At 38.1% G+C, this 23,035-nt stretch overlaps 1 protein-coding gene across 1 annotated transcript in view; it reads right to left on the bottom strand.

Moving 5' to 3' along the window:
* Positions 1 to 609: 609 nt before the first annotated feature.
* The window catches only part of LOC127409995 (MAM domain-containing glycosylphosphatidylinositol anchor protein 2-like), a 248,363-nt gene continuing 225,937 nt past the window's right edge, over positions 610 to 23,035 (bottom strand). Inside the window, exons 12-17 of the mRNA XM_051644966.1 lie at positions 20,284 to 20,304; positions 16,325 to 16,480; positions 15,142 to 15,303; positions 9,755 to 9,888; positions 6,658 to 6,757; positions 610 to 1,890 (exon numbers count right to left, since the gene is read on the bottom strand). Of these exons, the coding sequence (XP_051500926.1) occupies positions 1,802 to 1,890; positions 6,658 to 6,757; positions 9,755 to 9,888; positions 15,142 to 15,303; positions 16,325 to 16,480; positions 20,284 to 20,304 (662 nt within the window). The 3' untranslated portion in view covers positions 610 to 1,801. The remainder of the gene's footprint in view (positions 1,891 to 6,657; positions 6,758 to 9,754; positions 9,889 to 15,141; positions 15,304 to 16,324; positions 16,481 to 20,283; positions 20,305 to 23,035) is intronic.

The raw sequence follows: 23,035 nt of genomic DNA, 5'->3' as shown, positions 1-23,035 counted from the left end.
CTTCACATGTTTCAGATAGATGCAGTTGAAGCGCCTCACTGCGTTAATTGCGTTACATTTTGTAACATGTTATAATTAATTGCACTAATTTAATGTGTTAAATTGACAGCCCTAGTTTTATATTTATATTACTATTGCTAAATGGCTGTTTGGTCTTTGTTTGCGAACATTCTGAGGTTACGTGCAGCTTCAATTCGACAACTCAACGCTGGTTACATCTGATGTTGACACAGTGTTACAAACATGACCAGTGTACAGCTTGCATATATGTAATTTCACAAACTTGGTTTTGCAGGGGGACAGTCACATAAATGATATGGTTAAAACTGATTTTTAATGGCTGAATCCAAAATGTTGTGCTTCCTCGACTCATACATAAAACACCTCATGAACAGAGCTTCTTCACATATACAAGTTGTACAATTACCAAACTGGCATAGTCTGCGTATTTCCCATTTTTGATATTTTTAGCAATGCAAGGGAGACAACGCAAAATAAAGACAGTAAATTCGGAACATTTCAATGTAAAGAAGAAGAAGAAACGAGACACAGCTTGTCAAAACATTTCATAACACAACATACGGAAATCTTTTACAATGTTGTTTTTAAAAACCACTGCCACTGTTTTTCACAGTTTGTGTGTAAAAGCTGAGACACATTCTGTATAGAGTAATAAAATATTATTATAATTATGAATATTTTAGTTTTTTTTTTCTCTCAGAATGCATGTAGTTCGGTATATAAATGACAGAGGCGTGTGTAGGGGTTTGCAGGCCTTTTTGGGTCAATCTTGTTTAGTTTCAAGGCCCATTTGCGTTCTGTAATCACTTGATTCTCTTCAGAAGAATGTCAGAGTAATTTCAGGCTGCTGCGTCTAGATGCAACATTCCGTGATGACAGCAGTGCAACATCTGTTCCTGATGTGCGAAACGGCGGATAAAGATTTGTGCCAATTCCAGGGTTCACAGTTGCGCCTTCCGCATTCCAGCACTTGGGGGCAATATAAATGCGTAAAAAATAGCCCATCTGTGATGTTAGAAACATTGACATTTAGTGTTAAAGTTCAGGCGTGCGGAACGGTTTATAACCTAAAGGCACTTCTTTTTTTAATGGCAGAAATTCTGTCACTGGTGTCAGGAATGGCTACGAACAAAACTGAAGTGATCTAGTCGTTATTCCACATCGTTCCGCAGGCCTCGTCGTCACAGACGCACATAACTGCATCTTCACTGGGTTTTCATGTGCACAGTGTTTGAAATCAGGCTGCTACTGACGTCGGGGTATAAAGCAACATGTTTATTTGCGTTGTAAAGCACCAAGCCAAACAAAATAAAACAAAACCAATAACAAATCAAAGTATAAAAAGTGTACGAAAAGGTATAAGAGAAAAAACTGAGGGTTTTGTCGTTTGTATTCCAAAAGCACAACTCAAGGTGAAAAAAACAACAGAGATTTGACGATAACATGAAGGAAGTAGATTCGTGAAACTGGTTTTGCCTCCTTCTCAGATTAATCCTTGCAACCCGATGGCGAAGTTGTCGTTGTGCTTTTCAGGTCAACGTTTAAACCATCAGTCGCTAGAGTCTGACGCTCCGCCAGTAAATTGCTCTCAAATCTTCTCCTGAGAGCATCTTACTGAACACAAAGTAGAAAATCTTTATTCCTTTTCTGTTTGTCCTTGTTTCATGATAGATTTCCATGTTGTCAAGTGAGTGTTGTGCCTCCTCAGCAATCCGAAAGCAGGAATCTTTGGTGATTAAATATTAAGGGATGCATCTGGAGTCTTTTTCCGTGTGGAGCGTCACCTCTGACGAATCAGCAGCGTGAGAAACAGCGTGACGCACAACGGCCATAAACTGCAGACTCTGTTTGAAGCCATTCCTCTAATAGCTGAAAGAAAAAGACAGAGAGACAGCAGGAGAGATGTTAGATTTGAACTGAATGGATGTATCTCGCAAAATAAAATGTCAAAATGATGTTCACTCCGTATTTCTTCCCAAAATTAGAAAGAACATAATAAATAATAAAAAAAATGAATAAATAAGAAATTAGATTTTGCATAAAAGAAATGAAGCCTATTTTTAAGAGCATTCGGATTTTTTAGCAATGTAACATTACTGTCATGACAATTATATGGATCCTTTTCTGAAATAGTTTTGCGTTCCCTCGCAGTACATTTACCATGGTTTTAATACAGTAAGCATATTTTATCTAATACAATAAGATATTCTTTGTGAAACCATAGTGATAATACAGGAAAACAAAAACCTTGATAATAAAAATCATAATTTTGTGGGTATCATGGTTATACCATAGTTTAACTATGCTTTTACTATAGTAACATTGTGTTAACACTTTAAAAAAGGTTAAATTTGTTAACATTAGTAAACAACATTAGTTAACATGAACTAACATTTATTATTCTTGGTTCATGTAAATTTCAACATATGATTTTTTAAATCAAAATATGTATGTTTACATTAGTTAATGTACTACAAACTAATATTAACAATAATTAGTTCATTGTTAGTTAATGATACCTAATGCATTTATTAATGTTAACAAATGTAACCTTATAATAAAGTGCTATCAATACTGTAGACTGTTGTAACCATAGTTTTTTGGGGAAAACATTTTTTCTTTCTATAGTAATATTGTAGTAACCATGATTGTTTTAGGCTAATCTTTTAAAAAAAATTTATTTACCATTTTCCTGTATTACTGCTATGGTTTTACTCCATGCCGAGAAAAGAGATGCTCTGAACCGGGGAGAGCTTGCTCTTTTCCCGGTTGACCCGAAGCCCTAGATGGCTGAGGTGCCTGAGCACCAGGTCCCTGTGGGCGCACAGCAACTCTCGAGAGTGTGCTAGAATCAGACAGTCGTCGAGGTAATTGATTATGTGGACACCCACTTCCCTTAACGGGGCAAGAGCTGCCTCTGCGACTTTCGTGAAGACACGAGGGGACAGGGAGAGGCCGAAGGGGAAGACCTTGTACTGATACGCCCGGCCGTCGAAAGCAAACCATAGGAAGGGTCTGTGTCGAGGTAAAACCGAGACGTGAAAGTATGCATCCTTCAGGTCTACCGCCGTGAACCAATCTTGATGCCAGACGCATGTCAAAATGTGTTTCTGGGTTAGCATCTTGAACGGGAGTCTGTGTAAGGCCCGGTTCAGAACTCGCAGGTCCAAGATTAGCCGCAACCCACCACCTTTCTTTGGTACGATGAAGTAAGGGCTGTAGAACCCTTCCCCCATTTCGGCTGGAGGGACAGGCTCTATCGCGCCCTTACGAAGAAGGGTCGCGATCTCTGCACGCAGGGTGGTGGCGTTCTCGCCCTGCACTGAAGTGAAGCGGATGCCGCTGAACCGGGGCGGGCGCCTGGCGAACTTAATCGCGTAGCCAAGTTGGATGGTCCTGGCCAGCCACCGCGACGAGTTGGAAAGCGTTAGCACTAAAGGGACAATCGCGTCTGATGTACCTGTAGGTGGGGCCTTGCGGTGGGGAGGAGCAGGTGACACCATGTTGAGGAGCGTTGCTTCGGGGGACCTCGAAGCACTTACCTTGCTCTGCGTATCCGGCATAGGGCAGGTTAGCGACTGAGGAGGACGACCTCTTGGGTGTGTGCTCGGTGTCTGGTCGCCGTGACAATGGTGGTCCTGAACACCGATTATGTGACCCAAGGAGTGAGGAAACCGCTCTTTTTTTGACAATTTGGGTATGGGTGCGGCGAACAAAAAAGAGAAGGAAACAAAAGATTTACCTTCTGGCCCTCCACCGGGGGATGGAGTGGTCTGGATACCAGCTCCGTAGTGGACGTCTCGCTCCCTGGGTTGTCTGTCTCAGGGGCGCTTAGGAGCCTTCCGGGTCCTTGTGCCGGCCCGTGAGACGGGGGGCTCTACGCTGGGGCCAAGAGCTGGGCTCGGTTTTCGCTGCCGCAGGGGGACGCCCTCGGCGAGAAGATGGGGTGTGGGATCTTGAGCTGCGCTGGGGCAAGATGTGCTGGATGGCCTCCGTCTGCTTCTTCACTGCCGAGAACGGTGTCGCTGAAAAGTCCAATCTGGAAAGCGTGCTTTGTCGGCGTTCCTCATCTTGACCAGATTCAGCCATAGGTGGCGCTCCTGGACCACCAAGGTGGACATCGCCTGCCTGAGTGCTCGCACAATGACCTTCGTTGCCCGGAGGGCGAGGTCGGTCGCCGAGTGCAGCTCCTGCAGCACATCGGGATCAGGACTACCCACGTACAGTTCTTTTAGTGCCTTGGCCTGGTGTACCTGCAGGAGGGCCATGGCATGCAGGGCGGAGGTGGCCTGTCCAGCAGCACTGTAGGCTTTGGTCGCCAGAGACAACGTAGTCCTACAGGCTCTGGAGGGGAGCGCCGGACGATCCCGCCAGGTGGCGGCATTTTGCGGGCACAGGTGCATCACAACCGCCTTATCCACCTGAGGGACCTCCGTGTACCCGTGGACCGCCCCGCCGTCGAGGGTAGTGAGAGCGGATGAACCCAGATGTCTGTTTCAGGCAGCAAAAGGTGCCCTCCACGACCTTGTCAGTTCGTCGTGCACCTCCGGAAAGAATGGAACTGGGGGGGGGGTTGCCGTGAGCGGTGCCCCGAACCCAGGAACCAATCATCAAGCCGCGAGCGCTCAGGGGAGGGTGGAGGGTTCCAGTCCAACCCGGTACTCATGGCGGCCCGGGCAAGCATGGTGGTCAGCTCTGCATCAGCCTCAGACTGGGCGGGCAGACCCAAAGGTGGCAGCCCAGTCAAGTCCTCAGCGTCCGACATCACCAGTGCACTCTCCGATGCAGTGATCGGAGACTCATCCTGCTCGCAGGCCCCGAAAGAGACGTCAAGCTGGCCATGAGGCAGGCTGGACTCAATTCGGAACCGGATGGGAGCAAACGAACGTGCTGGGGAACGAGAGGTCCGCGGGGAATTACCCGGCGAGACCGCGCCCATTGAACTCCCCAAATCGCCTCCAGCGCTAGCCGGGCCGGCCTCATACCCGTGGGTAGAAGGCGCAGTGCGGGGGGCAGCTAGATTGGCTTGCCCGCTTCGGAAGAAGGAAAGCCGCAACCGCAATATTGCCATGGTCATATTCTCGCAATGAGAACATGAACATGATTGCTGCCCAGACACGTGAGGCAGCGCCTGTGGCCGTCGGAGGCGGAGAGATAACGACCGCATCCAGGAATCACACAAAGACGGAAAGGCATCTTTATAAATACACATCTTTAAAAAGACGTTCAATGTCAATGTGTGTGCTCTAATAGAGAAAATATACTCTTTAGCAGGAATATACACTCTTTTAGCGCTGTCGAAGTGCCCAGGGGCGAAATCGGCACTCGTCGTGCGGAAGGAGAGAAAGCCGCTGGAAATGCGCCGTATATCCAACAGCATACACTTCTTAAGAGGTGAATGGAATAGCAGTAGTATTCAGCTCGCTGATAGTACAACCGCTCGGCTCCGAAGACAAAATCTGAATGAGAGTGGGCATTCCTTCTCCTTTTATACACGTATGTCCGGGGGAGTGGAATGCAAATTCCACTCGCCAATTCTCATTGGCCTTTTCTCAAAAGAACAGAGGTGTTCGGGGCTCTCAAGAGCGACCCCTAGTGTCACTACATCGACACAACGTCGAGTGAGTGACAGAAGTTGAACCCTCCTTTTCTTAAGAAAAAGTAAAACTCTGGGTTAAAGTGAGACACTTACAATGGAAGTGAATGGGGCCAATCTGTAAATGTTAAAACACTCACTGTTTCAAAAGTATAGACACAAGACATAAACAATATGTGTGTTAACATGATATTAGTGTGATAACATATTTATAGGCTTATTTACATATTTACAGTGCCTTACTGTATTGAACTTGGAATATTCATTTAATTAATTTAAAAATAATGTGTGTTAATTAAGTGTTTATTTGTCTTGAAAATAATGTTGGAATGGTCCTAAAATAGGCTTCTTATTTCTTTCTTTAGATTTTGGGGTGAAACATGACATGGACATTTTTTCATAAGATTCACCCATAATAGCCTATATACTTATTAGTTCTCATATGTGTTTATAATTAGTTATAAATTGGTAAATTATATTATGTAATACATGATTATAATATACATGCAACTTCTGTTGCATAATATCTTTCATAATTGTTTTATCATTCTATAGATGTCTATGAATCTGGGATTTACGGCACAAACAAATATCAGGTATGACCCGCACTGCAAACAGAATATCTGAACATCCTTAAAACAAGATTAATGCAATGAATGATTTCAATATATATTCTCTGAAGACAATTTTGTTTCTCATGTCAGTTTATCTAGAATGTTATGATGACATTTTCACTGTAAAACAAGACAAAAAATACTGATTAAGAAAAGATTTTGTTTGCACTGTGTAATATTTAAACCTTATTATAATGATCAAAAAATAACTTCATTTTATAACTGAACATCTGAAGTTTTGGTCCAGAAAGGAAAAGCAGATTTTTATTTGCTCACAAAGAGCAATTTCATTATCTATTTTCATTTCTATTTTTCTTGTTGTTTGCTCTCTCGTGTAATTACTGAGCTCTCCTGGACAAAATTGTGGTTGCTGGTGCGCACACAGTTGTGGGCTGGTAACCATGGAGATACATGCTTGATACATACGATTGGATGGAGGGTCAGGGCACTCGCCCTCCTCAAGAGTGACATCATCAACGGCGATATCTCCCTCGATGCCTGGACCACGAATTCCCTCAAATATCACCTGTGGGACAAAATAGACAGAAAACATCCTTACACGTCACACAAGTCATTTCTAGAGTCTATAAACCATTTTCTGTCATTTTCTAACAAAACAAAAGACGTGGCATTCTATATACACAACTACTCAAGTTTGAACACATCTACACATGCTTTATTATGACTATTTTCCACATTGTACAATTATAGTCAAGTCATCAATATGGGTGTTTCCTTAAACCTCTGGCACTTTCATGTTCCAGGTGTTGATTTTTATTCAAACAAACAAATTTTTACTTTTTCCTTATTGTTATATGAAGGACACTTTAAAACTGAATTGGAAACTTTGTACAAGGCTTCTGGTACTTTTCAAATGTCTTTTATGTATAGATTTGACTGTTTTAGTTTAGTCCCAGACCCAGACTTTCAATATTAAACTATGAAAATACTTTATAAAAATACGAATTATTACATTTTTAAAACTATGATCATTTTAACAAAGAATGAAATAAATTAGGCATTTCAATATGTATTGTGTGAAAATTATGTCCATGAATTAAAAAAACATTATGACTGTCTCTAAGGGTAAGGGTTAGGTAATTTCCAATCAGGATAATGTTTTGCTAAATTATGCAAAAAGTGGGAAAATCTGATTTAATTGTGTGTATTTCGAATACATAAAATGTTATCTATAAAATTAGCCTTAGCAAGACAAAGGAGTCAGTCATTTTATTAAAAAAAACGTAACAAATCTAATTTCCATCAGCATCATTTCCAGCACAGAATTCTATTAAACGCCATCCAATGATGAAAAATAAAAGATATAAAAAAAGCCAAAAATGACATAAATCCATCTGTGATGCACTGTTGCATACACTGTTGGACAGTGTTGGTAGAAAAATGAAATAAAGTAGTGAGAGTGTGAAAAAAGATTTTTCTTTTTAGAAGTTCACAGTGATGAATGTGCCTGAAGTTGTTTTATTTTCAGAAAAAATGTTTGAGCAAAATACACATTATTATAATAATTACAAGAGTTTCTCTATAAGAAAAGATCACAAACAAATAAGCTTTCAAAAATAGTGAGACACATTCAGGCTGATCAGATGCAGAGCGAGCAATAGAACTGAACAAAACCTGTCCTGAAAAAAGTATGTGAAAGTGTATATTTTATTTATTTATTTATTTTGATTTTCTCCCCTTTTCTTCCCAATTTGGAATGCCCAATTCCCAATGCACTCTAAGTCCTCATGGTGGCGTAATGACTCGCCTCAATCCGGGTGGTGGAGGACGAATCTCAGTTGCCTCCGCGTCTGAGACCGTCAATCCGCGCATCTTATCATGTGACTTGTCATCCACGCACAACACACTACACACCCCACTGAGAGCGAGAACCACATTATAGCGACCACGAGGAGGTTACCCCATGTGACTCTACCCTCCCTAGCAACCGGGCCAATTTGGTTGCTTAGGAGATCTGACTGGAGTCACTCAGCACACTCTGGATTCAAACTCGCGACTCCAGGTGTGATTGTCAGCGTCAATACTCGCTGAGCTACCCAGACCCCTGTATATTTTATTTTTAATAATTTGTTTGTCATTGTTATAATCAAAATTTAACTTTGTAAAAATACATAATTAATATTATATATAATAAATAATAATGATATGAGCTATCACTATTTGAAAAAATGTGTACAATTGACAAGTAAAAACACTGAGTTTACATTCATTTGTATAAGAAATGCTAAAAAGGTTAATGTCACTTTAAGGGTTTAAATGTGCATTTCACAGTGTTCAGCAAACATTAACGAGAATCTCTCGGTTTCTTTAGCGCATCCATGCTGTGTGAGATTAAAATTAATATTACTTTGTATTTTTTATCTGACTGTAAAGAACAGAAAGGATATTAAGACATTATTCAATGAAAGCGGAGTCGCCTCATCTTTGATGGACACACATTACACGGAGGAAACGATCTGTTTTAATCTCAAGCACTTTTCATCAAAACAAGGTGATTTTCCAGTTCTTACATTTCTAAAAGCTAAATTCAAGCACTTTAAGGACCTTGTGTGAACTCTGTAAACAGTGTAGAAAAAAGCGATAGAGAGATTATGACGTTTGACGGATCATTTCATTTATGATCACATGGACAGAAAACAATGTGGCAAATTTCTAAATATAGAATTTTTTTGGTTCGCGATATATATCGAAATTCTGTATTATCGTCCTATTTCTAGTATTTATATATTAGGGCTGGGAAATACAACACATTATTCCCTACGATTAATAGTTGACCATTTATCGTGTAAAGAAATAAAAATTACGCAATTAATGCAGTATCTGTCTTCTTTTTTTTCACTTCCTGAAACTTCACTCATGTTTTTCCTCACTTCCTGTGGATAAAATTGGCATATATCAATTTTAGTAGGTACATGCGAGACTCGACTGCACATCCTAGCACAAATACACGCGATGCATGTGCCCGAGCATAATAAACACAGGTGCGGATTTACTGGACGAAGAATAGAGGCTTCACCTGCAAGCAGTGAGACAGGTTTGGGAGAGATACAGGCAATATGCCATATGTTTATATCTATATGTATAGTGTCTAATAATGCATTGGCAATATACACTTAAATTTATCTTGCCAATAGAGTTTGATATGAATTGAATCTGCCCATTTGATCCTATTTAAAAAAAAAACTCCTGTGGAAAATGGAAGAAGATTTTGCCTAACTTTTAATTATTGCATGTCCACTGACTTTATGGCATGTAAACATATACTTTCAACAAAGATTAATACCTGTACAAATGTGTCTAATTAACTCTATTTGTAAAAACCTTTGTTTACAGTTGCCAACCAAGTAGTAGCTGGGCCCAGTACTATATATGTGTGTGGGCACAGATGTGTGTTTGACAGCATTTCGTTTAAGCTCCATATATGTTATAACCTTGTATGCACTCTGAACCATGCATGGCAGAACAACTGCCTGTTAGCTGAATGATTCTGTCGTTCACTCACCTGGAAAGAGGAAATGGGATGGATACTAATTTTGGCCTGTCTCCATCTGTCCCCTTGGTTTCCACTGAGAGACCAGACCGGTCCGGCGTCTAAAGTGGACTGACCTTTCTGCTTTACAAACGCATTCAGAGTGCCTACGGGACAAATTCAGTCAATTAATTTAACATTTTATGCCAGTGCAATCCAATGGCGTTACTCTCTTATTGTACGATGATCCAAACCATTTGGAATCAGCTGGTTTTACATGGTTTCTACCTGGTCATTCAGGCCTGAACACAAACGCTTCTAGCTAACCGAGCAATTTTATTAATTGCATTTCGTATTGTTTTCCCCTGCTGTCTGCAACCCTATAGCAAACCACTGCATTGAAGAATTTCCAGTTGTGTTAAAAATAACCCTAAAACCAACTAAAGCCAGCCACAGATGCTGGGTAACTGCTCGATGGCGACTGTAGGATTGAGAAACATTTAAGGAGAATAAAATCGTTCCTAGTCGTGCTAGCGTGAGCACTATCCTCTTATTCTCGACTCTCCTCTCATTAAATTCCACCCAGTAGACCCTTGAGGATAAACAGACTCATTTAGAGATGAATAAGGTGTTCTCAGGATTCTGGACGTGATCTTTTGTAGCCAGTGAAGGGGTCTTTTGCCATGCGGAATAACATTATCCCTCGCCGTTTATGGAAATGCTCTGATCCCGCGCCTCTTCGAGAGACGACAGGCACTCTGTGCAAGTGTTTGCTTTGAGCTCTGGGATTTACCTCGGTAAACAAACTCAAAAAGAAGACCTCCAAAGGCAAACTTTGAAGTGAGTTTCATTAATTAGCTCTGACCTCATCGCAGGTAATGCGGCTCACGGTATAAACTGACGAAAGGCGGATGGCTACACCAGTTCCTCTTGTCAGATTTTTCAAATATTACACAGCCGGTGTCAATTTTCACATAGTTTCTTATTTTTAATTTGATTTTAGTCATATGTTTTATCTTTTGATGAAAATGTCTTTTAAATTTGGTCAATATTTCATCATGTCATATTCATTCATTTTAGTCAAGTTTACTCTGACCAAAATGGCATATAATTTTAGTCAACAAAAACAACATTTTTATTGACGATAATGTGCAAAATGACAAAAACGTGTCAAACTGTAACAGACCAAACTTAAACCAAATATTCAAATATTTTGAAAAAATAAATAAAATAAAAGCTACTTACAATTATTTGAACATGTATTAAACATATTAAAGATGAAGATGGAAAGTTAAACAAGCTCCTGAATTTACAGAATACTGTATTTAAAGGTATTTATTTATTATTATATATATATAACTCTGTCATTGTATATTTATTTGATTGATTTGTAAAGCACTTTGGGTCAACTTCTGTTGTTTTTAAATGTGCTCTATAAATAAAGGTTGACTTGACTAATAGTATATAATGAATATACTTAAGTATTAAGTATTAGCCACTTTTAGAAGTTAGTTTGTCATGAATTCTTCATGTTTATACAGTTTAGGATAATGCGTTACGTGTAGCGTGTTTTTAAGGAAATAGTGGATTAATAATGCAAGCTGCGCATTCTGACTATTTGCTTTATTGTCTGTGCAAATGTGAGTTAATTAATGTCGCATAATTAGGACATTTAAGTGTAAATATGCAGTATAATTCATTTCTTGTCAAATTTTCGTCAAAAGTATGTTTTATTTAAAAGTGTTTGATTAATGTCATGACATGTCTTTTTCATCTCGTCTTTGTTATTGTTGACAAAACCAAAAAACCCTTTGTCAACAAAAATGTTCATCTGTAATTTCGTTGATGAGATTAACACTGTACTAGAGGTAGACCGATATATCGGTTTTACCGTTTAATCAGTGCCGATAGTTACTTTTTGGAACTATCGGTTATCGGCAAAAATCTATGTAGATAGATGCCGATAGATTTTTCATCATTTCGTCATTTCAAAATAAGAGTCCCTGGTGTGTTTCAGGCTTGTTTATACTTAAAAGTCCTGCGTTATGCACCAAATCTTGACTCTCTCTTTGCCTGCCATAGTAAAGAAAGTATTTTTTTTATTTTATTTTTTTTTACATTTTATAGATACATTTTAAAAACGATTGGCCGATTAATCGGTTATCGGCCTTTCGCACCACCTTTCCCACCACCTCTACACTTTACAGGACCAACGCAATTCAAGTTACAAATTATATGTTGTACTATACTAGTATTATCCCACTACATTAAACAATATTTTTTGGAAGTGTGACAATTTTTCAACATAGTAAAGGTACTTTAGTAACAAGTGAAACAAAATGTTACGGCACTGTCTTTTTTCGCATTGCAATAATTGAACACACTCTTCTACAATGGCCTCTCTCTTACATGTTGCATTTTGAAATCTTAATTTTAGGTTAATTTGAGCTAATCAGTTTGTTTGAACTGATTCAAAATATGATTCACTAAGTGTGCACCCTTTTATATATTTTTTAAATGGCCAAATATTTAGATACATGCTGCTTTTCATCACTTTGTTTTACATTGTTGGGGAGTAGTTCACTAAAAGTAGCAACGCTACTAACTTCACTAAATTTTTCAATAGCGTAACAGTAGCTCAGATATTTCCACAATAGTGCTGCTTTTCCAGTAATGAGTTACAGTTTCCAGTGAGTAGCTCTGCAGATTCACAAAACGATACATTTTCATGTTATATTGCGAGAATTGAATCATTTCTTTCAGAGAGTTCATCTAAATGAAAATAAACTATTCCCTTATAGGCCTTAGAGTAAGGAATGCATTTCATTCATTTCGATTCATTTTAGAGAGTCGGTTTGTTCAGCCGGTTTATGTAAATGAACTAGTTCACATAAAAGATTCACTGATTCACTTAAGCCCCATGCAGCCTTAAAGGGACTTTGCCTTCTTTTGAAGTGAAATATCTAGTTAATTTCTGATGTTTATCACTAAATTTGGTAAAGTTTTATATAAAAAAAGTAGTTTTTTTTGTTGTTGTTTTATTAGTTTTATTTAGTATAAATTTATGTGAAATTTAATGTTGGCACCCTAATTGTTTAATATCACCCTAATTAAATATATAGCTCTCAGGTGATATTAACTGATTCAAAAATATTTTCCTCTTTAACCCTTTAAGCTCTGAAGGTGTTTTTAAAGATTTCCTGTTTCAGTGGCATACCCAAAATTAAAGGCTTATAACTCAAGAGAAAAAAAGAAAAAGAAAAAAAGGGTTGTTTGGTATCATTGTAAAGAAAACTTTTCAAAATGTTTAATGACATAGATTATGATTATGACTCTAAGACTAAGAAACTGCTGAAAAAACACACACACACAAAAATTTAGCCAAAATGTTTCTTTTTTTCTTATTTTTCTGATTTGACATTATATATCTCTGGGTGTAAATAAAGTGGCTCTGAAAAACTGCTTTTGTTTTGTTCCCAATCATGTCAACTGTATCTGAGAAAAAGTTTGTGTTGATACGACAAAGCAATCAAAAGTTATAACATTACAAATATAATTTATCATAGTGTCCAAAAACATCTCCAAACAAATAAAACATAATAATTGTACATAAGAACTAATTTACACATGCAAACACAACAATGACTAAAGGTTTGCATAGCATGCAGACATGATTTTAGTAATGAGATTTCACAGAATGAGTTTCATTCTGTGTCATTTGAGTCATCATTGAGTCTGTGTCATGTATTTAGCGCCATCTCCTGGTGGTCATATGTAACATTGTGCTTCATGTGGATTATCTAATGATCTATGCATCTGATTATCTTGTGTGTGGGCTCGTTTGAAAGATAATCACCTCCTCTTAAGTAATAGTATGTGATATTTTACGTTCAGTTTATTTATCGTGAAGTTATAAGTGAAAGCGCATTAAATAAGCAACACCAACATAATAATCAAAGACATATACTTAGCTATTACTCGCTATATTTTTGTGTGTGAGTAAAACAAATAGGCTGGTTGTATTCTACTCTTTGAGAGCTTTCCAACAACATATGACACATGGCTATTTGATCAGATTAATGTTTTTACTGATTACAATAATATGAACAGTGCAAATGTTTTTATAAAATATCAAAACGGAACACTTTTGATTTGTCTGCAAATTTCAAAGCACTTGTTTAGTTTTGGTCATAATGTCTACATGCATTGTAAAGTAGAGCTTCTAAACTTTCAAACGATACCTATTTTGTGTTGGTCAAAACTGTAGTTATTAATTTGTAAATGTTATTTATTCTTTTTTTTTCTCGCTGGCCCATCCAAGCTTAAAGGGTTAAATAGCTTCAGTGTAGTAAGCTACTTTTTGTTTAAAGAGTAGTTTGTCTGCAGTTCACCTACATTAAGTTTCAAAGTCACTGCTCCATATTTCGCGCTTATGTGTAAATAATATAAAGCTCTCCTGCCAAGTGCCAACTGACAGTCATGGAAATATACAGTTTATCCACAATTTAAATGGTGTAACAGAATCTCTAATGGTTGACACAATTCTATTGTTGCACGAAAATGAACTGTACTTATACAGCCTGACCACAATGATCTGATAGCACTTTTTGGGACATTGGTTGGACAAACGGCCCCGACACACTGATGCATTATAGTACAGTCTGTGTCTCTTGTCTCCTGACAGACATCACAGTGAGGTGTGATGCATTTATGCCAGCCTGAGATCCAATATCTCTCTCTTTCCATGCAGAAACACGATCGCTCACTCAAGGGAGTGTCGAATCGAGAAAAGAGCTCTCACACGCTGCGTTCACTGTACTACAAAATTATCACATGTCATCCCAGCATGTGCTTTTACCACTTTGTATGAAACATGTGCCGCAACATGTCAGCACATGCGACAGTAATGGACATGTCAAGGTTCTCTTCAGTGATTTGGGTTGCCAGAATTGACTGTAGCGTGTACAGTGAGTGTCGTACTGTAGAGTGTTGACTGCTTTGACGTGACCTGTCTCACGTTTGAACTCGACATGTTGATGGCAAAGACTTCAGCTGTGAGAGCTACTGCAAAAAGCTGCAAGTGTATGAGAATCACTGGAGCTTTTTAATGGAAACTACACTTTTGCAGTTGTAGGTTTGCATCTGTTATGGTGATAATGGGATCAGTTTCCTGAATCTGCAATCGAGTAGTACAGAATTATTGTATGCACTCTGAAATGTAAACACTGTGATCACACACCAGCATAGTAAAACCATTAACCCACTATTATCCCATCCATTGCAAAAATAATTAGGCATGCTCAAAGCCTGGAGTGAATGCCCCTTTAGGCATGATTTTCTGTAAAGCTGCTTTGAAACAATATGTGTTGTTAAAAGCACGAAACACACTTGAGTATCCAGTACTATGAGCTCAGACTTACCGATATGTTTGCCGTACATGTGATAATAGAACGTGAAGCAGTACGCTGGCGGGCTGGTGATGCTGTAGGGGTTCTTAGGGGCGACGGTAAACGTGGGGCTCAGCAGACGCGCCGTATCGCCCTCTTTACGAGGTCTGGACGTCTCGATGTACATATAGAAACCTGTTCATGATACAAATACAGTAATGTGAAATACTAACACAATAATCCAAGGTCTAACCACAAAACACTGGCAATGGCAATATGATATAAGACACCATAAATACTGTAATTTAATGCTAATTCAATAATAATAAACTATTTTTTTGTCATGTAGTATATATCAGTAGTCCAACTGTAGTACTGTTGACTCAGCCGATGGTGTGAGTTTTAGGTGGAACTAAGCTGTGTAAAAACAATGTTTAATTTTTGCTATTCTGTTTGGTGCTGCAGAAATTACACATTTCAAAACTTAAATCCTTTTTTTTTTTACCTGGACATGTATTCATTTGATTTGTACCATTTTCTGATGTGTGGCATGTTTGAAATGCTTGGATCATCATTTCACAGAGTGTGCGATTATTAAACGGTATGACGTGAAACCTTCCAACCAAATTAAACAGAATTTCCTCTTTTGAATTTGATCAGGGATAATTAAACTCTCTGTAGAACTCTTGACTGTAATGAAACCCCGGACAGTTTGGCAGCATTTGAGTGATTAAAGAGAATGCATTATTTACACAAGCAGCTTTTTCGCGGAGGAATCCCTAACTGCCGTTTCATCCCTCAAGAGCTTCCGACCGGCGTTATCTTCTCATTATCAAAAGCCTCTTTGTGCATGTGTCAATAAAAAGGAAGGTCTGATTTAACCGGGAGACCATTTCACAGAGCAATTCCCATTTCTTTCCTATCCATCACTGGCTGCTGGGGGCTTTGTCTCAGTTTGGGAATAGACAACCTCATTTAAAAAGGCAAATTTCATTCCGAATGAAATTGCTCAGAGTGGTAATTGGAACTCAAGCGGATATGAATGCAATTAAAGATAACTTTTGAAATCAACATGTGGATTAGGAGTTGCTCAGTTACGAAATTCCAGAACTTTCCATCCGAAGAGACTCAAAGCACAAAGATAAGCCTCTTATGACAAGCTGATTGTTTTATAATGAGCGCTTGATTTCAACACAGACGGGTTTAAGTTACCTACCCTGCTTTGAGCCGCTACGATCACTGCCGGGGCCCGTGTTTGGTGTGTATTTAGTGTCACGGGTGGCCGCGCTGTGTCTCGTCCAATCAAAGTCATCGTTCTTGTCCTGAGTGAACATGCAAATGGGCTCCTCTTCAAAGCTACAATGAAACTCCCCTGAATGAAAAAAACAAACAAACAAAAAACAAAACAATAAAATAATAATTCTTGATTAAAAGGTTAGTTCACCCACAACTGAAAATGTTGTCATAATTTACTTTATGGTATTAATGGAATATATGGAAAAGAGCACTGTGAACATTCTGCTAAATATCTCCTTTTGTGTTTCACAGAAGAAAGTCATATGGGTTTGGAAATCCATGACAGTGTACACACACACACACACACACACAAACATATACAGTGTATATACTGTGTGTCTACACACACACACATACACACACACACACACAAACATATACAGTGTATATACTGTGTGTCTACACACACACACACACACAAACATATACAGTGTATATACTGTGTGTCTATACACACACACACACACACACACACACACACACACTGTACTTATGTACTTATAGTACTGTACAAACTATAGATTCTATCCCCTAACCCTAACCCTACCCCTAAACCTAACCCTCACAAAAAACTTTCTGCATTTTTACATTTTCAATAAAATATCATTTAGTATGTTTTTTTAAGTGATTTGAATTATGGGGACGCTAGAAATGTCCTTATAAACCACATTTATAGCATAATACCCTTGTAATTACCAGTTTATAACCTAAAAAAAAGTCCTCGTAAACCACTTAAACCTGCGCGCGCGCACACACACACACACACACACACACACACACACACACACACAGTATATATATCTATATCTATATCTATCTATCTATCTATCTATCTATCTATATATATATATATATATACACACACACACACACACACACATACAGTTTATATATATATACTGTGTGTGTGTGTGTGTGTGTGTATACATATACACACATGTACATACACACACACACACACACACACACAAATATGAGGATATATTCAATGACAAAAAAATTAATAAATAAAGTTTATAATAATGTTTCGCTTCTGACTTCTTAAACTACACAGTTCAAACCAGCAGCAGCCCATTTAAAACCTCCTCTGATGTCTGATTTGGTGGGAAGTCATTGAAATTCAGTAGGTTTTGTTTTATGATAAATATTCATTGATTTTATTAAAATCTAGCAAGGAGCGGCGTGACCTTCAGGTAGGGAGCATCAAGAGTGTTTTTTGAGTGAATGGGCTTACGGCCTCTTGCTGAAGACAGTCAGAGGGCCGCAAGCTCTTGACTCAGGCACTGGCTCCACGCCTCAGAATTTAAATGGAGGTTTTACCCCCAACGGCCATGCTAATGCGCTAAAGGAGAGGAGGAAGAGAAAGGAATGGAGCAGAAAAGGAAGATGGAAATATTTCCATCAGGATTATTGCTGCTCTACATGTCATTCCAGAAGAGCGTTTAGAAGAAATGATAAAGGTTTAAACTAACTAACTCACTACAAACAAACCAACCAAATAAGCAAGCAAGAAAACAAACAGATAAACACAGAAACATGATGGAAGAAAAGAGGAAGAAAGAGGGGATGAAGGAATAAAGGAAGGAAGAAAGGTAAGGATGGATGGAAAAATGGAAGGAAGAAGAGAAGAAAAAGAGAGGAAGGAAGGAAGGATTGATGGAAGGATTAAAGGAAGAAGAGAGAAAGAAAAAGGAAGTAAGGAGGAAGAGAAGGAAACAAGAAAGCAAAAGAGGATGGAAGAAAGTAATGAAGGAGGGAATGAAGAAAGACAAGATGGAGGAAATGAAAAAAAGGGAGGGAAGGAAGAAAGAAAGTAAGGAAGTGAGAGGAATGAAGAAAGGAAGGAAGGAGGGAAGGAAGTGAGATGGAAGAAAGAAAAATGGAAGGATGGATGGAAAAATGAAAGAAGAGAAGAAAAAAGAGGAAGGAATATAAAATTAAGGAAGGAAGGAATAAAGGAGGGAAGGTAGTAAGAGGAAGGAAGAAAAAAGGGAAGGATGGATGGAAAAATGGAAGGAAGAAGAGAAGAAAAAGAGGAAGAAATGAACGTAAAATGAAGGAAGGAAGGAAGGAAGGAACAAAAGAGGGAAGGAAGGAGGTAAGGAAGAAAGAAAGGAAGTATGGAAGGAAGAAGAGAGGAAAGAAGGAAGGAAAAAAGAAGGGAAGGATGGATGGAAGTATGGAAGGAAGAAAAGAGGAAGAAACAAAGGAAGATTAAATGAATGAAGGAAGGAGGGAGGGAAGGAAGAAAGAAAGGAAGTATGGAAGGAAGAAGAGAGGAAAGAAGGAAGGAAGGAAGGAAAAAAGAAGGGAAGGATGGATGGAAGTATGGAAGGAAGAAAAGAGGAAGAAACAAAGGAAGATTAAATGAAGGAAGGAAGGAGGGAGGGAAGGAAGAAAGAAAGGAAGTATGGAAGGAAGAAGAGAGGAAAGAAGGAAGGAAGGAAGGAAAAAAGAAGGGAAGGATGGATGGAAGTATGGAAGGAAGAAAAGAGGAAGAAACAAAGGAAGATTAAATGAATGAAGGAAGGAGGGAGGGAAGGAAGAAAGAAAGGAAGTATGGAAGGAAGAAGAGAGGAAAGAAGGAAGGAAGGAAGGAAAAAAGAAGGGAAGGATGGATGGAAGTATGGAAGGAAGAAAAGAGGAAGAAACAAAGGAAGATTAAATGAAGGAAGGAAGGAGGGAGGGAAGGAAGAAAGAAAGGAAGTATGGAAGGAAGAAGAGAGGAAAGAAGGAAGGAAGGAAGGAAAAAAGAAGGGAAGGATGGATGGAAGTATGGAAGGAAGAAAAGAGGAAGAAACAAAGGAAGATTAAATGAAGGAAGGAAGGAGGGAGGGAAGGAAGAAAGAAAGGAAGTATGGAAGGAAGAAGAGAGGAAAGAAGGAAGGAAGTAAAAAAGAAGGGAAGGATGGATGGAAGTATGGAAGGAAGAAAAGAGGAAGAAACAAAGGAAGATTAAATGAATGAAGGAAGGAGGGAGGGAAGGAAGAAAGAAAGGAAGTATGGAAGGAAGAAGAGAGGAAAGAAGGAAGGAAGGAAGGAAAAAAGAAGGGAAGGATGGATGGAAGTATGGAAGGAAGAAAAGAGGAAGAAACAAAGGAAGATTAAATGAAGGAAGGAAGGAGGGAGGGAAGGAAGAAAGAAAGGAAGTATGGAAGGAAGAAGAGAGGAAAGAAGGAAGGAAGGAAGGAAAAAAGAAGGGAAGGATGGATGGAAGTATGGAAGGAAGAAAAGAGGAAGAAACAAAGGAAGATTAAATGAAGGAAGGAAGGAGGGAGGGAAGGAAGAAAGAAAGGAAGTATGGAAGGAAGAAGAGAGGAAAGAAGGAAGGAAGGAAGGAAAAAAGAAGGGAAGGATGGATGGAAGTATGGAAGGAAGAAAAGAGGAAGAAACAAAGGAAGATTAAATGAAGGAAGGAAGGAGGGAGGGAAGGAAGAAAGAAAGGAAGTATGGAAGGAAGAAGAGAGGAAAGAAGGAAGGAAGGAAGGAAAAAAGAAGGGAAGGATGGATGGAAGTATGGAAGGAAGAAAAGAGGAAGAAACAAAGGAAGATTAAATGAAGGAAGGAAGGAAGGAGGGAAGGAAGAAAGAAAGGAAGTATGGAAGGAAGAAGAGAGGAAAGAAGGAAGGAAAGAAAAAAGAAGGGAAGGATGAATGGAAGTATGGAAGGAAGAAAAGAGGAAGAAACAAAGGAAGATTAAATGAAAGAAGGAAGGAAGGAGGGAAGGAAGGAAGGAAAGAAGGAAGGGAAAAAGGGAAGGATGGAGGGAGGGAGGGAAGGAAGGATGCAAGTAAGAATAGAGGAAGGGGAGATGATGGAATTAAGGAAAGAAAGCAAGAAAGAAAGAAAGAAAACAGAAAACAGAACATGAATACTTACTCAGATGAGGGTTGATGGGAGCTGTAAAGAGAAAATATAAGAACATTATGATACATTGTTTTCATACATGTCTGCATATAAATACTATAAAGAAGTTTCTATCTTGTGTAGAAAAACACTGAAAGTGTTTGATTTTATGTACTTGTGTAGAGTGTGTGCTGAATCTCAATGAATGAGTTCATGGTCGTGATGTCATGAGGATTTTGCGGTTTAGTTTAAATAAATGTACTGCAGAGGAAGTTTTGTGTGAATAATTGTTCATTTGATCAGGTCAAATCAGTCTGACAGACAAATGCATCTTCAGCTATGATCATAGAGATATGTCGAAATATAAAAGACACGGGGAGTGTGTTCAAAAACACTTTCTTCTCTTCTAAAGCGCTTTATAACACCCGGAACGACTGAAACTCCCTCCACCTCAAATAACCCGTTATGATTATCTTCTTTTATGAACTGACCGCCATCCTCAAGGGGAACATGAATTAATTATCGTCAACAGGAAGATATAATGTCATTTCATGAAATGTTGACTTCCACATTAATGTGTTTCACAGACTGAAGTAATGAGCCACTGACAGTAAACAACATCACAGAGCGCGCTCAGAAGACAAATAACACGGATAGCAAACAGTGCCGGAGCGAAACCGTAAACAAACGGCAGATGTTCTGAAGTGAAGCTCCATTTTTCACATGACCTCTGTGACTCTGAATGTTTCCTTTTATAAATGTGGCTAATGCAAAAAATAATAATAAAAAAAGTGTTACCAAAAATATGTAATATATTTACTTAAAAAAAAAAAAAGCATTCTCTCTCTCTCTCTCTGTCTCACACACACACACACACACACACACACATATATATTATACATAATTTGTCAGTTTTATAAATGTCACATCTAGCATCAAAAACTGCCAAATCATCTTAAAAAATGAGCATTTTATTAAAATATTCTTTTTTTCAAAATATTTACTAAATAAATAACTAAAATAAAATAAAAATAACTATTAAATATATACATTTAAATATAAATATAAATGTGCAATCTAAAATCGTGACAGTTGAATCTAAATATAAATCTATATATTAACATATAAATATTAAGTTACACATTTTGAAAACATCGATTGCCAGAGTGACATATTACATATTTTCAACATTTTAAAATGCTTATTTAAAAAAAATAAATAAAATAAAATAAAAAGTGCTGTTTAATCTGACAAAATTGCAATACATTTTCAGGTGTTTTCCATTGTTAAGTATTATTGCACATTAAGTGTGTACAACGGGACTTCACATTCACATCTGCATTTGCATGCTTGCATGTAAGGTATGTTTATTTATCTAATCAAATATCAAGTCGTCTTTTGAAATATCTTAAAAAGTGATAAATATTGATAATAAAACAGTTGTGTCTGTGATCAAGCTGTTGAATAATACCAGTTCATGACTTTAAGAACAACGATTAAATGTTATTGAAATACATAAATGTACTCTTTTCACATTAGCAATCAATATTGAACTCTCGGGAGAAACATAACATTCTCTCAAGACATACGGTTGAGGTTACTTGAGCTTCAGTGTGTAAATGAAATGAATGATGTAATGGAAAGTCTGATGTCAAGGCCAGAGATTTAATGCACTGAATCAATAATTCACAGTAAGGAATGACAAAAAGGGATAAAAACATGCATGTTTGAGGTCATTTGGTGCACATATTAAAGGTTGCATACACCTACAGTGACACAATGCACAATATGTGCTTGCAATCAAGGAAACAAAATGCGTACATCCGTAGAAACCTCAGTAAAGGTCAATTGTGACTTACAGCGCTTGTTTCAGTAAGTCTTAACCATCAGTTCATTCTTTATATTTAGTAAATACAATCTACACTGTCAAGAAGATACATGAGCATTTCAAAGATCGATTTGTCACGCTGAATAGACGTGATGTATAAAACACTTTTGCCAGCTGAAAGAATTGGTTTTAATGCACTCGATTAAACACGCTAATCACAAATAATCTCCTCCAAGCAAATGTGAGTTAACCTTTAAGCTCTGAAGGTGTTATTAAAGATTTCCTGTTTCAGTGGCATACCCAAAATTAAAGGCTTAAAACTCGACAAAAAACAAAAACAAAAAAACAAAACAAGGAGGGACAAGTGTTTGGTATCATTGTAAAGAAAACGTATCAAATATTTTATGATATAGATTATGATACAGTCTGAGACTAAATAAAGCCTGCAAATGCTCGGATGTGCTTTCATTGCATACGTAAGGGACCGTCTTACAATTCCGCCCACTACGCTAAAACATCAGCAGTGTCCAAGCATTCATTCAACTGACTTATGCCTATTATATATATGTTATATATACTGTATATAAAAACATTTTTAAGATTCTGAAGGTTGTATTAGGCTGTCAGTGGATAGACTGACTTACTATATGCCATATTTTCCCACTATGTGCAATTATACGTTTAGTTTTCAATTACTTTAGGAAAAAAATCACTAAAACACACCAATATGCCATTTTCATATTCCTAAGGTTGTTCCAAGTGGATAGACTGACTTACTACAGGTCATATTATTACAATAAGTCAAACTGTATGAATGCAGTATTCAATTATTTTAGGGGGAAAAAAATCACTAAAATTCACCAAAATTATATTTTTCCCATTCTAAGCCACTCAAGTTGGAGTTAAAGTCGTAGTAGTCTCCCAGTGGGTAGACTGACTTGCTACAGGTCAAATTTT

Source organism: Myxocyprinus asiaticus, chromosome 19 (assembly GCF_019703515.2).
Source record: "Myxocyprinus asiaticus isolate MX2 ecotype Aquarium Trade chromosome 19, UBuf_Myxa_2, whole genome shotgun sequence".
In the NCBI taxonomy this organism is placed as follows: domain Eukaryota; kingdom Metazoa; phylum Chordata; class Actinopteri; order Cypriniformes; family Catostomidae; genus Myxocyprinus; species Myxocyprinus asiaticus.
The sequence above is the reverse complement of the archived record's forward strand: the minus strand, read 5'-3'. Positions and strand labels throughout refer to the sequence as shown.